At 42.1% G+C, this 22,407-nt stretch overlaps 1 protein-coding gene across 6 annotated transcripts in view; it reads left to right on the forward strand.

Moving 5' to 3' along the window:
- fcho2 (FCH and mu domain containing endocytic adaptor 2) overlaps positions 1-22,407 on the forward strand; it is a 369,466-nt gene that overhangs the window by 315,149 nt on the left and 31,910 nt on the right. For all 6 annotated transcript variants that reach the window (XM_060913479.1, XM_060913478.1, XM_060913480.1 and 3 more), the window contains 4 exons: positions 777-801; positions 15,576-15,621; positions 16,091-16,176; positions 22,086-22,201. In XM_060913479.1, coding sequence (XP_060769462.1) covers positions 777-801; positions 15,576-15,621; positions 16,091-16,176; positions 22,086-22,201 — 273 coding nt within the window. The remainder of the gene's footprint in view (positions 1-776; positions 802-15,575; positions 15,622-16,090; positions 16,177-22,085; positions 22,202-22,407) is intronic.

A 22,407-nucleotide genomic window follows, 5' to 3' on the forward strand; every position in this document is an offset into this window, starting at 1 on the left:
TATTTTATCTTGTAAACTTTCCAAAATAAAGAGGAGATGGACGAGAGCCATGGAAGAGAGCTCTCTCTTTGCTGAGCAACACAAAGCTGTGTGTGTGTAGTAATATTGCTGAAAAGCAAAGGTGAATGAAAATACTGTAAAATGTACATTTTTTTAAACCAATACCAAAGTCACAACACTAATCTCTTAAAACTTTACACACACTATCAAAGAAGTTGATGATGTAGAAGTCATGTGTGAATAATAAATTAAATAAAAGTAGTGAGAAGTGTGTAGTCTAATGGAGTATGTACATTTTTTAAATTGTAAATGTACTCAAGGAAGAATGAAAAGTATTATGCATTAAAGTTACTTAAGTACATGTAACAAAGTAAATGTAACGTGTTGCTACCCACCACCGCTAACAGTAAGTTAAGAGGCCTTGGTCTTGGCAAGTTAAGATATTTTGGAAACTTTTGGCACCACTAAACTAATAATTTAACTGGGTACATGTAAATTTTTGACCCTGCATGTATAATTAATCATTGAAATAATTTAAAACGCAGTATTGTCGTGACATTCCAGTCCATGATGATATGTAAACGTCTGACCGCAGTTGTAGCTGCATTGCAAAATACATTAATGGAAGGTCCTCACAAGCACAGTAAGACAAGTGTGTGTGTTTTTTCTGGGAAGGCTGTTTTCACTAAATGAACATAGGGACACAGTACTTCATGTCCTTTTGTTATTTTCATAACTAATTTTTTCTCTCAATAATTAATGTATTTTATTTCTAGGTCCACATGAGGAGGAACCAGTCCAGTGAGTAGTTGTCTTTTCCTCCTCCTATCATTTCACTGTCATTACTCTAAAGCACATGCCATTTTGAGTTCTTGTTCAATTTTTTTTGGCCTCTCCTTTGTTTTGCAAGCCTTCCAGAGCTAGTCCATTCCATGAGAAAATAAAGTCCACTGAATGAACCCATGAACAAGATTGTGTAATTAGATTTTTTTTTGTACAACTCCATTTCCAAAAAGTTAGGACACTGTGTAAACTGTAAATAAAAACAGAATGTGATGATTTGAAAAAATGGAAACCCTGTATTTCATTGAAAATAGTGCAAAGATAACATTAGATGTTGAAACTGAGAGAGTTTGTTTTTGAAAAATATATGTTCATTTTGAATTGGATACCAGCAACATGTTGCAAAAAAGTTGGCACAGGGGCATGTTTACTACTGTGTTGCATCACCTCTTCTTTTAACAACACACTAAATATTTAAGAACTGAGGAGACCAATTGCTGTAGTTTTGAAAGAGAAATGTTGTCCCATTCTTGCTTGATATAGGATTTCAACAGTTTGGTGTCTCCTGACATATTTTGCATTTCATAATGCACCAAATGTTTTCAATAGGAGACAGGTCTGGACTGTAAGGAGGCCAGTTTAGCACCCAGACTCTCTTACAACAGAGCCATCCAATTGGAATATGTGCAGAATGTGGTGTGTCTTGCTAAATAAACAAGGCCTTCCCTGAAAAAGATGCCATCTGAATGGCAGCATGTTGCTCCAAAGCCATTATATTCAGCAATAATTAGATTAGATTAGATAAAACTTTATTGATCCCTTTGGGAGGGTTCCCTCAGGGAAATTAAGATTCCAGCAGCATCATTACAGATAGACAGAGAAAAGAAATAGAGAAAAACTTCTAGATAAATTAAAATAAATTAAGTATTTACATATACAAATATAAAAGAATAAGATATGGGGAAGAGGGGGAGGGGGGAAAGGGGGGAGAAGTGGGGTTAGGGTAAGTGTGTGTGGGAAGCAGGAAAGATATTGCACTTAAAATTGCACATTACATTGCACATTGTCCGGTGTTGCTTATTATTAGGCTAGGCTACTGCTCCTTCCCGTCCTCCTGTTACCCCTCCTCCCCCCCAGAGAGGAGTTGTACAGTCTGATGGCGTGAGGGACAGAGGAGTTTTTGAGTCTGTTCGTCCTGCACTTGGGAAGAAGCATTCTGTCACTGAACAGGCTCCTCTGGTCGCTGATGACGGTGTGCAGAGGGTGACTGGCATCGTCCATGATGTTCAATAGTTTGTCCATAGACCTCTTCTCTCCCATCGTCACCAGAGTCTCCAGCTTCATGCCGACCACAGAGCCGGCCCGCCTGATCAGTTTGTCCATCCTGGATGTGTCCTCCTTGGATGTGCTGCCCCACCAGCACACCACGGTGTAAAACAGGACACTGGCGACCACAGACTGATAGAGCATCCACAGGAGTTTCCTGCAGATGTTAAAGGACCGCAGCCTCCTAAGGAAGTATAGCCTGCTCTGTCCCTTCCTGTACAAGTGATTGGTGTTGCAAGTCCAGTCCAGCTTGCTGTCCAGCCACAGCCCGAAGTACTTGTAGGAATCCACAGCCTCCACTTCGACTCCCTCGATCAGAACTGGTCGTGACCTTGGTCTGGACCTCCCAAAGTCAATGACCAGCTCCTTGGTCTTCGAGGTGTTGAGCTGCAGATGGTTCCTGTTGCACCACACAGCAAAGTCCCTCACCAGGCTCCTATACTCCTCCTCTCTGTCGTCACTGATACACCCAACGATGGCTGTGTCATCAGCAAACTTCTGAATGTGACACAGCTCCGAGTTGTAGCAGAAGTCTGTGGTGTACAGGGTGAAGAGAAGAGGGGCCAGCACCGTGCCCTGGGGTGCTCCAGTAGTGCTAATTACAGTGTCAGACGTGATGTCCTTCAGCCTGACATACTGCGGCCTGTCGGTGAGGTAGCTGGAGATCCAGGTGACCAGGCAGGGATCCACTCGCATCCTGTTCAGTTTGTCCTGAAGCAGTAGGGGCTGGATGGTGTTGAAGGCACTCGAGAAGTCCAAGAAGAGGATCCTCACTGTGCTATTTCCCTTATCCAGATGCGAGTGGGCTCGGTGTAGCAGGTAGAGGATGGCGGCTTCCACACCAACACCTGCCCAGTATGCAAACTGCAGACAGTCCTGGGCATGTTGTACCTGGGGGCTGAGGAAGAGCCGCTCCAACGTCTTCATCAGATGTGAAGTGAGCGCCTCAGTTGACCTCTGACCTGGTCTGCAGTAATGCATAGAGGAGTCTGTGTTGAGGGAAGAAGAAGAGATGGCTGCAGTGAGGGAGAGGGTGGGGGGGGACGTGGGCTGGTTGAACCGATTGAAGAAGTCATTCAACTCGTTCGCCCTCTCCACTGTCCCCTCAATGACTCTGGTCTTTGTATTGTGGCCTGTGATGGTTTTCACACCTTCCCAGACCTCCCTCATGCTGTTCTCCTTCAGTTTCTGCTCCACCTTTCTCCTGTAGCTGTCCTTCGCTTCCCTCATGCAGTGTTTCACCTCCTGCTGTGCTGCTTTCATCGCCTCCCTATCCCTGCTCCTGAAGGCGGCCTTCTTCCTGTTGAGGACAGTTTTGACTTCCTGTGTTACCCATGGCTTGTTATTAGGGTAACACCGTACAGTCTTAGCGGGGGAGACCATGTCTGCACAGAAGTTGATGTAATCTGTCAGACAGTGTGTCAGCCCCTCTATGTCCTCACAGTGTGGGCTAAGCAGTACATCCCAGTCTGTGATGTCATAGCAGTCTCTGAGGGCATCTTCCATTTCAGGGGACCACCTCCTGATGGAGCTAGTTGTTGCAGGCTGCCTTTGAACCAGGGGGGTATACTTCGGCTGTAGACAAACCAGGTTGTGGTCAGACTTCCCTAGTGGGGGGAGGGGTGTGGCTCTGTATGCATCCCTTACATTAGCATACAGCAAGTCAATTGCAGGGGTGATAGCGTTCCGGCGCCGCGCCGGATTTCCGGCGTACCGTGGCTGGGGAAAAAAAAAAAATCTAGTTCGCCCATTGTCCTGTGTCATTCTGAGATGCGCAGATAGACAGTAAAGGGAATTCGCATGATATGGAACTAGTGGGAAAAAAGTGCCGTCACGGCACAAATTAGTCTAATTCGTGCCGTGACGGCACTTTTTTCCCACTAGTTCCATATCATGCGAATTCCCTTTACTGTCTATCTGCGCATCTCAGAATGACACAGGACAATGGGCGAACTAGATTTTTTTTTTTCCCCCAGCCACGGTACACCGGAAATCCGGCGCGGCGCCGGAACGCTATCACCCCTGCAATTGTCCTGTTGTTCCTTGTTGGACAATCCATAGCCTGGTAAAAAGCAGCCAAAGTAGAGTCCAAAGTAGCATGATTAAAGTCCCCAGAAATGATCATAAATGCCTCAGGGTGCTGTGTCTGCAGCCTTGCTGTGACAGAGTGAATCCTCTCGCATGCAGTGGCTGCATCTGCCTTCAGAGGGATGTAAACACAGATGGTGATCACGTGACTGAACTCCCTTGGCAGATAATATGGCCGCAGGCTAACAGCTAGCAGCTCCAAGTCCGGGCAACATAAAACTGTTTTTACGGAGATATGTCCCGGGTTACACCAGCGGTTGTTGACATAAATGATGAGTTCCCCACCTTTGCTTTTCCCGCATGTGTTAGTGTCTCTGTCGGCTTTCACAGCAGTGAATCCCCGCAGGTCCATGTTAGCATCCGGTACAAGGGGTGTTAGCCATGTCTCCTTAAAGATAAACAAGCTGCTCTCCCGATAAATCCGCTGGTTGTTCAGAGCAGAAAGCTCGTCGACTTTATTCGGCAGCGAGTTCACTTTCCCCATAATAATGGAGGGAATGGATGGTTTGTAGCGCCGCCGGTTGTCCGCTAGCCTAGCCTTTAGCTTAGCTCCAGCTTTGCAGCCCCTGGGTTTCCTCCTCAGCTCCGCCGGGATGGGGTGTCGTATCCCGGCTCGTCCCATTTGTTTTCAGGGACAGCAGCTCCTCTCTCGAATAAGTGAGAAAACTGGCTCCTGGTTGCGTGTTAAAGTTAAATATATCCATGTTATATAGTTAAACACGCTATGTCTCTGTAAGAAGAGCAAAAAAGTAAAAACGTGGAAAAAAAAGAGGTTTTAAGAGCTAAAAACTACAGAGCTACTGGAGAGGCAGCCGTCTCATACAGCACCCATACTATTCACCTCCATACTAATGGGGCCTTTCCAGATGTGCAAGCTACTCATGCCATTTGCCCTAATGCACCCCAGCATCACAGATACTGGCTTTTGAACTGTGTGCTGATAAAGCCAGAAGATCCTTCTCCTCTTTAGCCCAGAGGATGCGGTGTCCATAATTTCTAAAATGAACTTCAAATTTTGAATCGTCAGACCAAAGGACAGCTTTCCAACTTGTCTCAGTCCATTTTGTGTTAAGGGTGGCAAGATGTGGTGAGTTAGGATCCAATAGCAGAACACAAACCAGAAAATCCAATGAATAAAAACTGATTTAATTTAAGTCCAAAAAGAGTCAATGAACAAAAATAGCAAAAATGATCCAGACAACAGACAAAGACAAAGTGCTAATACGAAAAAACATGAAAATAGTTCTGACAAAAACTGGAGACAAAAAAACATGGTGCAAAAAACATGAAACACTGACAAAACGTGAGTGCAAAGAACTGTGGCTAAGACTAGGCAAAACGGAGAGCAAAAATCCAGGAAGCAAAAAATGGCACAGAGACGACGTGAGAAACAGACAAGACGTTCTGGCAAAGTCCCCTTCTGAGAACGGCCTATTTATACACAGCAGAGCAGACCAGGAAGTGAATGCCGGCAAGATGGAAGTCCCGTCCTGGATCCGGATTGCGCTGAACTGGGAGATAGTAAATCTCCAGAGTGGAAGTCTGGGGTGGATCATGACATTTTGTTATAACTTGGGCCAAGATAATAAAATCATTGTTTTTGTTCTAATTTGGCAATTGCCTACTGAATACCGACCTCCCAAAAGCACAGTGTGGCACAGAGATATGTCGCTTAGTGTGTCAGGTGGGCAAAGCATTCTGTCAGGAATGGGTGGAAGACTGATGTAAGTGCAGAAGATAGTTTATTATTAAGAAAAGTGAAAACAGGAAAACAATCCGAATCAGCAAGCATAAATCGAGAAATGGTGAAACAGGCAGTCAGTCGAGCGAGGCACAGACAGACTATCAAAGGCTAGGCAGGAAATGAACTTGATAAACAGGAAATCAAGGATCGGAAACCAAGAGAAGCAAACAGGAACTAAGGCTTGGTAATGTGTAAGCAACTCAGAACTTCATGATGTCTATGAAGATTCTCAGTCATCCAGGTCATGGTAAACTGTGGGTGGTAAAAGAGAGCAACTGGACTTGCTTGAAGATTCTTGAAGACGTTTCACCTCTCATCCGAAAGGCTTCTTCAGTTCTATCTGACTGGTAGGGAGCATCAGGTATTTATCCTCTCATGGATGAAAAGCTCATCTAAGGTGTCATTGAGTCATCCTGTTGGTGTGGATCAACTGGGGGCTGGTTGTGAATGGCCTCGAGAGTCGTTAGGATGATCAATGGATTGCCCATTAGGGTGATCAATGGAATGCTGATTCTCTCTGTCCTCCTGTGAGTCACTGAAAACAGCTGGGTTTTGGTGTGCATTCAGTTATCTGGGAAGTGTGCCAAGGACTGCATTGTAGGTGGCTGATAAATGATGTCTTAGACCCCCACCTCTGTTCAGTGATGGCCGTTCCAGGTTGACAAAAATGGCTTCTTTAACTCCTCACTCATACCAACGATCCTGGCTCAGGCTTCTGTCTTGTCTAATGTGTACATCACAATCCAAGAAGGCTAGATTATTCCCACTGACGTCCTCCCGAGTGAAGTTGATGTTAATATCCACTGCATTGATGTGCTTAGAGAAGGCTTCCACCTCGTGGGTTTTGATTTTAACCCAGGTGTCATCCACATATCTGAACCAGTGGCTGGGAGCAACTCCTGAAAAAGTGGTCAAAGCTTTATGTTCCACTTCCTCCATGTAAAGATTGGCCACAATAGGGGATACCGGTGAGCCCATGGCACATCCATGCTTCTGTCTGTAGAAACTTTCATTAAACTGGAAATAAGTGGTAGTCAGGCAGAGGTCAAGCAGGGTGCAAATCTGGTCCGTGGTGAGGCTTGTTCTATCCAATAAGGTGCTGTCTCGAAGGAGTCGTTTTCTAACAGTTTCAACTGCTTCTGTGGTGGGAATGCAGGTGAACAGAGAAGTGACGTCGTAGGAAACCATGGTTTCATCTGCGTCTAGTTTGAGGTCTGCAGCTTTAGTAGCAAAATCTTGGGAGTTTTTGACGTGATGTGGCATATTCCCAACGAGAGGAGCCAGGATGGTGGCCAGGTGTTTGGCAATGTTGTAAGTAACCGAGTTTATACTGCTGATGATAGGTCTGAGTGAAGCTCCTTCCTTGTGAATCTTGGGAAGTCCGTATATGAGAGGAACGGCTTCCCCAGGGTACAATCTGTAGTACAGAGATCGGTTGATGGCTTGGTCCTTCTCTAGTTGTTGCAGGCAGCTAACAACTTTCTTTTTGTAACACCTTGTGGGGTCCCGCCTCAAGGTTTCATAGGTGGTAGTGTCGCTGAGGAGACTGGTCATCCTGGAGTGGTAGTCCGCTGTGTTTAGCAACACTGTGCATCTCCCTTTGTCAGCAGGAAGGATGGTGATGTTCCGGTCTCTTTGAAGCAATGTAAGAGCCCTCCTTTCTTGGATGGTGAGGTTGGAGGGGGGTGCTTTCGCACTGGACAGAGCAGCTGATATCTTTAGTCTAAGTTGTTCTGCCTCTGTGTTGGTCAGATTGTTGTTTCTGATGGCTGACTCTGTGGCTGTGATGAGGTCTACCACTGGTATCCGCTCTGGTGAAACTGCAAAGTTAAGTCCCTTGGATAGAACATCTTTCTCTGGTTGGGTGAGTACCCTGTCGGATAAGTTCTTCACCCATATCTCTTCTATGTCCGGTTGTGTAGCCTGGTCAGATTTCTTCCTCCAAGTCAGCACTTCTGTCTTGCTGGAGGAGGTGGTTTTAGACAGCAAAGTTTGAAATTTACGCATCTGTCGTTCCTTGCCTTTGGTATGTTGTGAAATCTGTGCCTTCTCAGCGAACTCAGAGACTTGTTCCAAAACTTCACTGGGAAGAAGTACTGTCAATTCTTCAAACATCAGTTCAGTCTTGTTCTGGAGAGCATCGATGGTGAAATGTACTTGTCTCACTCTCTCGTTGAGAAGCTGCTTCTGGGCTTTCTGGAGGATTATTTTCCAGGTCCTTATATACAGTAGGTGCACTGATTGTGCCTCAATCCTGTGTGGGTGTGAGTCGTTTACGGTACACGCGCAAGAGTCCTCTTGGCACACGCGCTGTCCGGGGCATACCTGAGAGTCAGTCTGATGCATGCGCCACGGCACGCAGGTGTGACATGGTGTAGACCAGGGGTGTCAAACCTGATCCATAAAGGGCCATGTGGCTGCAGGTTTTCATTCCAGCCATGCAGCAGCACCCTGATTTGGCTTATTCAATCAACTGACACACCCACCCTTTAATCAAGGGTGGGTGTGGCTGCAAGTATTTGACTGTGTGAAGACAGTTCAGTTGATTGAATGAGCCAAGTCAGGTGTGCTGCTGCATGGCTGGAATGAAAACCTGCAGCCACAAGGCCCTTTATGGATCAGGTTTGACACCCCTGGTGTAGACAATTGTAGTGGAAAGTAGTCACTAGACTGCAGCCAGTGTACCTGAACAGTGCTAGTGTAGATCTACTCTACTTATTTTATTACCTGAAGGCTAAAATAAAATATTTTCCGAGCTACCCAAGATTACCTGCCTACTATTCAAACCTGTGTTTGTCAGTGTTTTCAAGCATTTTCAACACTCTAGAGTAATGGAGTATGTGTACAATGGAGTGTGCCATCTGTCTGCCAGATTGCTTTATTTTCATGGAGTCATAGAGAAGAGTGAAATTATTTAGGTGTCAGTATTAATTTAAAACCTTTTCAGTATTGTAAAGTACCACAAAGGAATACTGAATTAATACCATAATATTTCTAAATAAACTGCCACCTTATGATGTGACTGGGCTTGTCACATTGCTGGGTTTCAGTCACGTGACTTTTCTTAGCGGTTTTACTGGAAATTAAATAGCTGGTGGTCTAAAGGCTGCTGTAGTGCAAACAACTAGCGATAACAGAGTATGCTTGTAATCTAGAAGCCACTGCTCACTTTAGATATATTCAGAAGATTGCTATGTGCAATGGAATAGACCTCTATAGTCTGGGAAAGAAGGATTTGTCATACAATCTCGAAAACTACCCTTCAGCCGAGTACCCCGACATCTCGAACTATCTGGTGTTGCAGACATCCTTCTACACCGCAAAACAGATGAAAGCGTGGAAGAGTATGGAGGTTTACAACTTTTTTTGTATGTGGCTGGGTAAAGGACCTTGGTATCAGGTCGCTGCCGAATGAATCCTGTATTGTTTTTGCCCATGTATGTATGGTTTTTTTTAAGCTTTTCGTTCACGTCTTGAACTAAGAACCCTTTATTCGTCATATGCACACTTAAAGCACAGTGAAATTCATCCTCTGCATTTAACCCATCTGAAGCAGTGAACACACACACTCAGAGCAGTGGGTAGCCACACCAGAGCGCCCGGGGAGCAGTCAGGGGTCAGGTACCTTGCTCAAGGGCACCTCAGCCCAAGGCCGCCCCACGTCAACCTACAGTAACTGCATGTCTTTGGATTGTGGGGGAAACCGGAGCACCCGGAGGAAACCCACGTAGACACGGGGAGAACACACAAACTCCACACATACAAACTCCCTCGCCGGCCGCTGGGTTCGAACCCGGAACCTTCTTGCTGTGAGGCGACCGTGCTAACCACTACACCACCGTGCCGCCCAACGAAGCACTGCAAGCTGAAGTGTAAACAAACAGTTCACTTGATTCTCACTTGTGTTCGCTTTTATCTCTCAGGTAACTCATTTACAAAGATCATCAGAAACCCTTTTAAAGAAGTGGATCTTAGACTAACGCAATCACGGCACACTGTATGGCTAGGTAAGAATTTTGTCGCGACCTTCATGCATATGGACTTTGTGAGGAGTAAACAAAGAAACAGCTGGGGAGTTTAGTGCTTCATGACTAAAAAAAAAAAGTACCGTAAAATAAGAACGCATAGCAAGAAAAGTACTTGGAAAACACTAACGACATATGCGAACCTTTCACAAAGTGATCACTGCAAACTCGAGCATGCTTTGACTCAGCTCCCTTCGATTTCAGTGAGAGGTTCAAAAGCCACATTTCTTGATGTCTTTTTGTGAAATCCTGTGTTTGTTTACCCTTTTTTTTTTTTTTTATTAGTTCATGGGGAATCCTGAAAAAACTTTTTTTTTTTTCCAGTTTCACGGTTTGATCGATTTCTAACAACCTAAAGCGATGCAAGCATAAGACATTTTTCATTTTTCAGTGCACCTCCTCTGTACAAACACTTTGTCACCTGAGCTTTGGTAGACCACCAGTTAAAGTCTTGAATAACTAATGAGGCAGATGTGACGTCACATGAAACCCAGCAATTCCTTTGGTAGTGATGGAAAATTATGTTTAAAAGTCTTGTCTTCAGATGCTGTGCATGCACCTCCAGTTTCTGGAGATTCCCCGATCTACATCACAACAAGGCACCACAGTTCCCATCTGCTTGATCGTGCTGCTTTGGTGTTTGGGGGTTTTTGAGGTTTTTTTTCTCCACTTTTTTACCATCAAGGGCTTATTATTTGCAATCGTATTGTGGGTGAAAATCATCATAACTATCTTTATTTTCACAGAGTCATAGGGAAGAGTGAATTTATTTAGGTGTCTGTATTACTTTAAGCACACAGTGAAATGCCTCTGCATTTAACCCGTCTGAAGCAGTGAACACACACATGCGCACACACACCCAGAGCAGTGGGCAGCTATGCTACAGTGCCTGAGGAGCAGTTGGGGGTTAGGTGCCTTGCTCAAGGGCACTTCAGCCCAACCTTCAAGCAATGGCTGCCTCATGTTAACTTAACCGCATGTCTTTTGAACTGTGAGGGAAGCCAGAGCACCCAGAGGAAACCCATGCCGACACAGGGAGAACATGCAATCTCCACACACAAAGGCCCCCTTCAGCCAGTGGGCTCGAACCCAGAACCTTCTTGCTGTGAGGCGACAGTGCTAACCACTACACCACCATGCCACCTTTTCTTCTTCCAATTCTGACACATCCAGACTGAACCATGCCACACAGTGCACTTGTATACAGCTTTTGGATCGATGCACCTGTTCTCTCGTTCTTGTTTATCGGTCATTTTTTTCCCTTAGAGAATGAATGGGGCTCACAAATCAGATCGTCCTGCTCGGACATGCATGTGATACCTCAGGCCAGCTACCCCGACACATACATGCAATTGGTTTTGACCTGCACTCATCTTTTCCTTTCTTTTTGTTCATCCCTTTCCCCCCATTGACTTGACTTCCATTTATTTTTTTCCCTATTCAAATGAATGGAGTTTCAGGAGAAAAACTTGGTGTCATGTCAAGCTGTGCGCTTCATGCTCTAAAATCTGTTTTAAACCATGCCACACACTCTGTTAATCTATCCAGCACCATGTAGATCATGTAAAAAAAAAAAGATTTTAGAGTGTGAAGTGTCGTATCGTGCTGCGAGTTGAGCCATTTTAAACCGAGATTTTAACATTTTTTCCTTGAAGCCCCCCTTGCTTGTGTCCAAGACAAGCCAGTCCCCCCAACCCCTGCCTGCACACATGCACCAAAAGAAGAGTGATTGATTACAAAATTTTATTTTCAAAAACAAACAGCAGCTGTAGGTTTTTGTTCCTATTCTCTTTGTTTTACAGTCTATAGTATATGGATAAATGTTTTTCTTTCCTCCTTTTTGTCATCAGGTGTATCTCACAAAAAAGACTGCACGGACATTAAAATATTTGTTTCTTCAAGAGAGCTTAACATTTAAACTTCAAACATGAGCTTAACTTTTTTCCTTTAAAGCAGATACACAGAACCTTTATTTTTTAAAATAAATTTCTGAGTGGATAGTATCTCCATCCTTGACTCTTGTGTGCTGCATAATTGGGAATAAAAATATATATTTTTTTGAGTTAAAATCGACCGCAAAGTTGCCATTTGAGCTACCCCGCTGAGCTAGCCATGCCTGAGTGCGTGATGTCACTGTGGTAACCGGTTTTAAGGCCGAGGCCTTTTACAGCTATAGACCAAAGTCATATAAATAAAAATTTATGGTGAAAATAAGAAATACCATTCCCGACTTGCTCAACTAAGACTGATTTGACTTCATTGATTGTGGGTTGACTCTCATTAAAACAGGATAGGTGTTATAACTTATGCAACATACATGTACATGCATGCATTTTCACTGATAAAACATAAAAGGCTAATTAAATAATTAGATGAACTGAGACAATCACATTCTGAAGCAAATTAAATAATCTTATACCGTTAACTTAAACACACAATACAAGTTACATGCAGGAAATGCAGGTAAACAATCTGTTGTTTTTGTTGTTGTTGTTGTTGTTGTTTTTTTTTATCCAAATGAGTCAGAGCTTACCCGTCTGTGTTCTCGCTTCTTGAGGGCTGATCTTGTGGCCGATTGTTTTGAAACAGTCTGACTTTCAGTTGTTCATTCAGTTCTCCATTCATTCACTTCTTCCACGTAAGGGCAAGACGGCAATAATATCCAGTTTAGAAATAAGACAGCTACTACACTCATTCTCTCCATACTGTGTATTCTGCCATTACTGCTCGGCTCAGGCAATTACTAAAACCTGGGACGGAATGGGAGGTTACTGGTTTCAGCAACAACCGCAGGGAGGTCACTGCCTGAGCGATATGCCCCGTCCTGTCCCGTCCCGGGTTTTAGCAACAACCTTCGGCTCACGCTCCAGGAGGACTGGTGCAACTGAACTCACTTTAAAAAAATAAAATAAATACTTTCCTTTTCTTGTTTTATTTTTCTTTAATTGTTGGGACTGCACCCTCTTTCAATACGGGCTTATAGCCAACGCTCCTCAACAGATCAGAGGTTTCATACGAGTCTTCAGTAAAATGTGCAGAGGAGAGACCACTTCATAGGCGCCCAATGTGTCCATGCACTTCTTGCAAAACGCATCCAAATCTTTGCAGTTTGAACATTCTTGGGCCATGAATGCAACATAAATCCACCTTCTGTCGTGTTGCTGCACTGGCTAAAAACACATCTACGTGGCATGGTGATAAATTAGCTCAAAATGGAGGATCGGAGTTGCAGTCAGCTCTGTTTTTTAGTATAGTGGAAATGGCGATGAGACCGATACACTTCCTGTTGTGACATTACGGACGTCAAGGTCATTCATTCAGACCGCTACCTATATAAATCACTTTAATCGTAAAAATTACTATATTAGATTTATTGTTAGTGCTTAAAACTCTTCCTGTGCCATTCTTGAGGTCTCAGGGCATTTATAAACGAAAGTGAGGCCATGGCTCTACATATATGCTTTAACAACCAGACAGAGTAGGCCTGCCTCATTACAAAAGAAAAATAGTGATTCACTCTCATATATATCAGCATCTATACAGTTTTCTTTCCTTCTGTTCGTCACCAGGTGTATAAAATAGAAACAGAAATAACAACGGCAAGGACATTTAACTATGTCTCTTTTCGTGAGAGTTAAATCTCTTAACCTCCTCACAGAGCAGATTCATGAGCTGGGTAAACTCTGCGCGTAAAGACGCATGCACAGTGCCATCAGACTGCTTCAGCAGCATTAGAAAATGCTGTAACTCCCCTTTTGACATGTTTGCAGCTCTGTACTCCAGTTTGCACACACAAGCATCTAGAGTGCCTTTGCACTGAATGACATTTGATTCAGGTCCCTGCATCCACGTGTTCGTCTCATTGTAGAGCGTGAATGTGTTTGGCACATTGGCACTTTGATCCAAAACGCATCAGTCGCACAGTGGTCGATTGTGATCATGCAAGAATTCCTTTATTTTTTCTTGCAGTTCCATAAAATGCACAAGCGATTTGTCCACATGACAACCACTGTATACACCCTCTGTGTGTAGCGGTAGTATTTGATGCGTGTCTTCCTCGCACAGCTGGGCAAAAAGTCTCTTATTAGAAGGGTGAGCTTTCATAAAGTTTACAACTTTAAGAACAGTTGACAAGGTGTTTTTGAGGTCTTCCAAAAGCTTCTTTTAAAAAAAAAAAATTATTAAATTTTTTTTAACTGGCCAATGCTTGGCGATGTAGCATGCAGTGGAAAATCGTGCACCCCAGGGCTTTTTCCTTCGGGCGGCTGAATGGGGATGAATTACTCAGATATAGCCACTAGCTGACCTGACGAGGTTGGGAACCATGGCTGTAGATCATGTGAAAAAGATTTTGCAGCGTGAGGTCTCGTGTGTGATCCAGTTTCTGTTGGTGACACTTTGCCACAGCTGAACACTGAACACAGCTGAACACACTTTGCATTTTCTCTGTGGAAATGCAGTCTAGTTCCAGCTTGTGCTTTCTTTTTAGCATCATTGTGGCATTTATATAATGAGGCATACTTATTTAAAAAATAAATTTGGTAAAAATACTTGTAAAACTAGCAAAACTAAGATGTAAACAGAGAATATAAACAGCCAAGTTGCCCCAAGCGACCGCTACCTGATGTCATCGAGTATGTCAAGCCCATCTGGCATTTGAAAGAAAATTCATTTTTCTCGAACACTATTTGGTCTCCGAAAATGAAAGCTTGATTTTTGAAATATGCAACTACTTTTACTTAAAATAAGTTTGAGAATAAATCTGTTGGAGGATTCTTTTAAGGCACAGACATCACACACGTTGAGGGAACTCAGCTCTCTCTCTTGTTACTGGCCATCTTAAAGACAAACAGAGATACACATTAATAAACCGCCAGTAATTAGACACAGGTGTAACTCATGCTACCTCCTGGTTGAACCTGACTCCTTGCCTTTCACAGCCGATGCTCAACCATACCTCCCACTGTCACAGTTTTGTACCATTTTATTAGCTACTCTTTGAAATTACATCTAATTAATACTGGATCTAATCTGAGTGCAAAATCTCTGCTATATTTTGATACCAGACATGGAGGATTAGTCTTAGAAATATATGATCACCTATTTTTCCCCCTTTTTTTCAATGAATTTCTGCCATGATTTGAGTACCTCATCTCAATAAAAGCATGTTTTAAAGGTCATAAGGTATGAATTTCTGCAAAATTCATTCAAAACATGACAGTGTAGACATTATATGTTATGCCAAAATCTGAAATTCCACTATATTTTGTCCCACATAATGTATTTCCACATTTATTTCAAAATCGTGATTTGCGACTTCTGACTGGTTTGCAGTGGAGGGTCATGTTTAGTGAACTCCTATTTTTAGTTTCTTCAAGGTAAATATAGATTTCCATTATATGGTATGTTTAAAATTGAGTTTATTAAAATGCCTTTTGGTCAAAGTGAAACATTTAAAATACAGTTAAAGACAGACTTCATGAAACCTTTTTTTTCCTTGTCATATTTTGATTAAACTGGATGGCGCTTAAAGGACTTGAAGTGGACATTTGGGAGGAAATAAAACAATTTTGGTGCTCCTATTAACTAGAATGCATTCTCTCCCTCAGGTGATGAGTTGGGAAGGTCTAGAACACAGCAAGCATCATATACAGAGTAAGGATATATCACATTTAAAATGCACAGAAACAAGATTTATTGTCTTTTATCTTATTGAAGTTTAAAGCAGTGTCCTATAATAGCCCACGTGAAGGGGTAGGGACTGTAACATTGTGTTCTCACCATGCCTTCTTGGGTTTCCTCCGGGTGTTCCGGTTTCCTCCCACTGTCCAGACATGCAGATTAGGTCAATTGACTACTTTAAATTGTCCATAGGTGTGAGTGTGAATGGTGGTTGTCTCTGTGTTAGCCCTGCAGTAGATTGGCAACCTGCCCAAGGTATACTCCATCTCTTGCCTGAAGTCAGCTGGGTTTGGCTCCAGCTTCCCCCGCGACCCTGACGAGTAAGCAGTATAGACGATGGATGGATGGATTTTTACAGCGTGTAATCATCTATTATGAACATAGCTAGAAATGGAAATTTCAGTGGTTCCAGTATTTTTAATTGACAATTTCTATTAATTAGGAGGCTGACCAACAATGACCTGCTGTCTCTGGATCCATTTGGCTCCAATCTCTCTGGTGCTGTTTCCTCTGTGTCCTCCTCTGCAGGTAACTATGCCTGTTTTTCTGATAATACAGTGTCTTGCAAAAGTATTCATCCCCCTTGGTGTTTGTCCTGTTTTGTTGCATTACAAGATGGAATTAAAATTGATTTTTGGAGGGTTAGCACCATTTGATTTACATAACATGCCTCCCACTTTAAAGGTGCAAATTGGTGTTTCATTATGACACAAACAATAATATTAAGATGAAAAAACAGAAATCTGGAGTGTGCATAGGTATTCACCCCCTTTCGTATGAAACCCCTAAATAAGAGCTGGTCCAACCAATTCACTTCATAAGTCACATAATTAGTTGATTAAGATCCACCTGTGTGCCATCAAAGTGTCACATGATCCATCACATGATGTCTGTATAAATCAACCTGTTCTGGAAGGACCCTGACCCTGCAACACTACTAAGCAAGCAACATGAAAACCAAGGAGCACTCCAAACAGGTCAGAGACAAAGTTGTGAAGAAGTATAGATCAGGGTTGGGTTATAAAAAAAAAATCCCAAACTTTGAATATCCCATGGAGCACCATTAAATCCATTATACCAAAAGGGAAAGAATATGTCATCACTACATACCTGACGAGAAGGCCGCTCACCAAAACTCACAGACCAGGCAAGGAGGGTATTAATCAGAGATGCAACAAAGACACTAAGGAGCTTGAAGGAGCTGCAAAGATCTACAGCGGAGATGGGAGTATCTGTCCATAGAACCACTTTAAGCCCTACACTCCACAGAGTGGGGCTTTATGGAAGAGTGGCCAGAAAAGTCATTACTTAAGAAAACACATTTGGAGTTTGCCCAACAGCATGTGGCAGCCTCCCCAAACACATGGAAGAAGATTCTCTGTCAGATGAGACTAAAATTACAGGGCAATTCTGGAGGAAAACCTATTTGAGTCAGCCAGAGGTTTGAGACTGGGACAAAGTTTCACATTCCAGCAAGACAATGACCCTAAACATACTGCTAAAGCTACACTGGAGTGGTTTAAAGGGAAACATTTCAATGTCTTGGAATGGCCTAATCAAAGCCCAGACTTCAATTCATTTGAGAATCTGTGGCATAACTTGAAGATTGCTGTACACCAACGCAATCCATCTAACTTGAAGGAGTTGGAGCAGTTTTGCCTTGAGGAATGGGCAAAAATCCCAATGGCTAGATGTGCTAAGCTAATACCCCAAGAGACTTGCAGCTGCAATTGCAGTAAAAGGTGGCTCTACAAAGTATTGACTTTGGGGGGGGGGGGGGGGGGTGAATACCTATGCACACTCCAGATTTGTTTTTTCATCTTCTTGTTTGTGTCACAATAAAACAGTAATTTGCACCTTTAAAGTTGTAGGCATGTTGTGTAAACCAAACTGTGCTAACCCTCCAAAAGGCCACTTTAATTCCATCTTGTAATGCAAAAAAAGGACAAACAGCAAGGGGGATGAATACTTTTCCAAGACACTGTAGTAATAATAATATTAATTTAAATATGCAGCACTTGTAGTATAACAGGTTTACAAAGCTCTGTACACACTGAATAAAAATATGTAATGAAAAGAAAATAATAAGATGACGACAAAGCAATAAAAATGATATAGAGGTCAAGAATGAAGATATCCTCACACCTCTTGTGCATCCTGTACACTAGGCTTCCCACTGTGTGCCAACCAGTGATGCGCCCCAAATCAAATTTAGTGTTCATGCCAGTTGTTTTCCTTATGAAGGGTTTCCCACTGTGTAACAGGTAGTAAGGTTTCCTGTTCAAGGTGACAGCATTTTTGCTGGAAGAATAATAGTGTGAGGGGGAAAAGAATAAAGTAACAAATGTACAAATAACATTTGGTTTAAGAATAAAAGATGATCAAATATGATGGAAAATACATTTTGAATCATCAAATGTAATATCAGGTGGCACGGTGGTATAGTGGTTAGCACTGTCGCCTCACAGTAAGAAGGATAAGTGACTATAGATAATGAATGGAAATATAATATTAAGTGTGTATTGACTTTCTAAAGCTGCTTTTACATGGGCAGCTGGAACAAGTTGCGCCAACTTTCCTTCGTGTTTACACGCTCACACTGTTGGTAGCAAACTGGAGGTTAGACAGGTAAACACAAGTTATCTGAACTGTTAGCTGAAGCTTGTTTTTGAACTTGCTTTATTGTCCTCCCTCTGCTTGTTTCTGTTTAAACACTTGGTGATTCGGCGGCAAATCGGCTTATTGCGGCCCGATTTCTCCAAATCCAACAGGGTATCTGCATCTCCCCCACAATTGGGTGAGGGTAAGAATTTCTTCTTTAGTCCAGTTATCACTGCAGTTGGCTTGGGAATCACTTGACTCCATTGTTTAAAGGCAGAGAAGTTTGACAAGGAAAAGCACTCGAGAAGAACTGACCACTGAATTTGCCATGAAGCGGTCTTGTCCAAATGATAAATGACCCAGATGAATGCTACCTCGCATGCGTAAGCCCTCCCACTTGTCACCAGTTGTGTTTTAGATGGTAAGTGGGAACAAGTTGCGCCCAGAACAAAATGTGTTTAGATGGGCAGTTGTGTCGGGGCAACTTGTTCTGGTGCAAGTGCCTGTGTAAAAGCAGTGTCATCAGTCTCCAAATTGACAGGACAAGGTTAGCATGTAGGACTAAAGGACTGTTTCTGAAATATCAAGTATTAGTGATGTGCAGATGATTATCGAGGGGTTGTGTATCATTTAGCTTTGTACTCATGCAGTAGGTTTTAGATGTAGCTTAAAGTAAGATGTAGTCAGGTGTTAACAGATGGGAGAGATAGGATAGTCATATGATTTCCGGGTTTTCCATTGAAATAGTGTGCTTAAACATTTGCTAATAATTAACAATTATTCCACGAAATTGAGTCATACATGAGCTGATAGCCGATGAGGCGCGTAGCGCTGAGTAGGCTATAAGCCATATACAACAAGATTTGAGTGGAATAATTGTTTTATTATATCTACATTCGCTGGATTTTGAGAAACAGAGCATTATTTTTTGCAAATTCGATAAAGAAAAACTTTGTACAAAATGTTCGACAATATAATTTCTGCTTAGTGGACACATAAACAAACCGATTAAATGACAGTAGAAATTTGTAAAAAATGCTGCTATAATAACTCTTGGGAAAAAAACCCCCGATGTGTTCTTACTATCAAATACTTTCATTCCATATTTTGTTGCTTTTTTTTTTTTTTTTTGCATTTTTTGGGGGTTTTGTTTTCGTGTAGTAGAGTTTGTATTTTGCCCTCCATTGGTTTAGCAAAATGCTCCACCATTTTGTTTTTCTCTACTCACAGTCTGAGTTGATAGCCTAGTAGTGGAGTAGCCAGTCAGAGCGTGCAATTGCTCATATCCAATGAATGTGAATATAATAATTAGTACCTGACTATGACACTGTACCTGACTATGACTTACAAAATGATTGTTTTTGTGTGTGTGGGGGGTATTACACTTTTCAGAGAAATACGGAATTACAAATCCCTGCAAAATCAAAACTATCCTGTTTTTTGTACTCACTTCAAGAGCACACAGGCTTATAACCCTCTAACACACATGGTAACTCCTGCTCATCCTGCTGCCTCTAGGAAATTTGATTTAACACCAATCTTAAGCATAATTGATACTGTGTCCATGCTGGTGAAAACGTCTTGGCTTTTCCCATTCTCAGCAGTTACCTTTAGAGTGTTTACTCAGACTGCTATGATCATGAAAACCCACCAAGTAGCACTGCTATTATAGCTGAATTTTGTCAAAATATTTTCACCATCTCACAGACCTGAGGCTACATTTGGGGATATTATTTTTTCTTCTGTTTATTTCATATACAGTCCCTTCCAAAAGTATTAGAACAGCAACTCGCCTCTTCAGGCTGCACCTCTCCCCTGCTCACCTTCCTACTGTGTAACTGTGTTTTCAACCCAGGCTGTGTACTGTCTAGCCTGAGTTTAGCCATTTCAGTTCTCTGTTTAGTTGTACTTTGTATGGTTGGTTTGTATCCTTGGCTGTTTTCTGAGTATTGATACTTCAGCAGAATATTACACGAAGTATTGTTGTCACTTGTTCAGTTGGCACTAGAACTTTCTTGTCTAGAAGTTCAGCACTTTGTGTACCTGGCTTTTGCTCTTGTTGTATGTCGCTCTGGATAAGAGCATCTGCTAAATGTAATGTAATGCAAGGCCAATTCTTTCGTTTTTGCTACAGTTTCCTCCATAATGTATTAGCATGGCAAGACCAATTTTTTTTTTGGCTGTACTGTGAAGACATTTGGGACAAGACAAGGGTTTGAGATCAAAAGATGAATATGAGACAATAGAAGCTGAACTTCAGGTAATAGCTCTTAACATGCGACTGGCTTGAAGCAGGGGCATATCCACAACCAATACGGGCAGACAAGTTGCAAACGCACTGTTCCACCGGCTGTACTGTATCTACTGCACATGCTCGATCTCTGCTGTGCAGACTCTGATTCCAATTTTTACCTACCCCACAAACTCAAAAATGGCATCCTTCAGTTTGACCAAAAAAGTATTCTAAACCACATAACGGTCTTCTCAAGCAGGATATGAATGGATTTTTTTTGTAAATCATTTGTACAAGCATTTGTGTAAATCTGTGGATATGAAGACTAACTTATGTAAATATTGATCAGCTCATATAATTTGCAATGAGTTATTGTGCTTTTATAAACATTGTCAAGTTAAAACTGAATAAAATTACACATGCAAATTTTATATTTTTAATACAGCTGTTTTTTATTTGCATTAAAGAAATATTAAATATTAAAAAGAAAGATGTAAAGCAAGCAACCAAATCCATTTTTTGACAAATAAGACCCGTCTTTGAATTAAGAAAAGATGCTGCTTTACAGAAGTATGGCAGGTTGGTATATTGCATAGGATAGTCGTAAACTGAGGCGGTGCAAATGGCAAAATTTGATATTACTGGATGAGTTAGCACGTGCTAACTCATAGGAAGGAACACTGATATTTAGAGACCGGTATGATTTTTTTTTTCCTCTTCTCTTCAGAAGACAAAAGGTGGCTTCCTTTTGCCACAGCATCATCTTTTAACGCTGTGCAGCACTTCAGATCCAGCACTAATTCCTCTGAGAATATGAGCCTGTGCCATTCCTATGTATGTCCAAATTTTTGCCATGTTTAAATTTCTTTCTATTTGCATGATTCAGAAAAAGATTAAGTGACCAGCCTGAGCCGTGAATGAGCCATGTATGCCCTAGTCCCTATAATCCAGCGTGTTCCCAAATACATGAGGGTGCATTTCTCCTCTAGCACTAATCTGATACAGTGAGCATGTCAGAGCCTCATCATGTGTCTGTAAAGCAAAAGTTTCTGGCAAAAATGGGGGAAAATAAGCCATCCATTTTATTTACTTGCAAGCTTTATTTTCACCTTTTTTGCACATTTCCTTTAAACTTGAACTCGTGTCTCTTAGAATTGCTGCAATGTTTTCCACCTCTCTGGCCTTAGTATCTTGCTTTTACAAGACAGCATTGGTGAAGACTCTTTCAGGTGCTGCGACTCTGCTAAATATTTTTAAAAAATTCTCTTAAATGCGAGTCTTCCACACCTACCGCTGATAAATTCTTCTTATTCTGCCATTTAGTAGTCATTTTGCGCTTTCCACTATTCAAGCTTCACCTTTTATAGAGTTTTTTGGGCATCAATAAATGCAAATCGGTTGTGCAAAAATGATTTGATAAATGAGGCCTATTGGGAGTAAATGGTATAATGTCCACTCATTATAATATGGCATTGGTTGTGACTCAGATATGCTTGTGTAAAGTTTTCAAATATGTGGAGAAGTTTGCCTATTTTATAGCCCTCTCAAATATTGAAACTCCCAGCTTATTATTTTACCACTATTATATCTTTGTCCCACACAGTTCCTCCCTCTAACAGACCCACAACCCCTCTGGGCACAGCAGCAATAGTTCCTCCCCCTCGACCCTCATCACGGCCCAAGCTGCCTGCGGGCAAACTGACTGGCATCAATGAAATTGTGAGTACTTTATCTAGATTTATTTTTGTGTCATTTTACCATCTTTAACCCTCTGGGGTCTGAAGGTATTTTCTGGCACTCTAATGATTTTGGCATGCTCTGATTTTGTTGTCAATTTCAACAAAGCTAAGCAGTATTTTCAAAGTCATATGGCTTTTTTTTTTTATTCAGCACAAGTTCAGCTACAATAATATCTATGTAGTATA

The sequence above is a fragment of the Neoarius graeffei genome, chromosome 28 (assembly GCF_027579695.1).
Source record: "Neoarius graeffei isolate fNeoGra1 chromosome 28, fNeoGra1.pri, whole genome shotgun sequence".
NCBI classification, from domain to species: domain Eukaryota; kingdom Metazoa; phylum Chordata; class Actinopteri; order Siluriformes; family Ariidae; genus Neoarius; species Neoarius graeffei.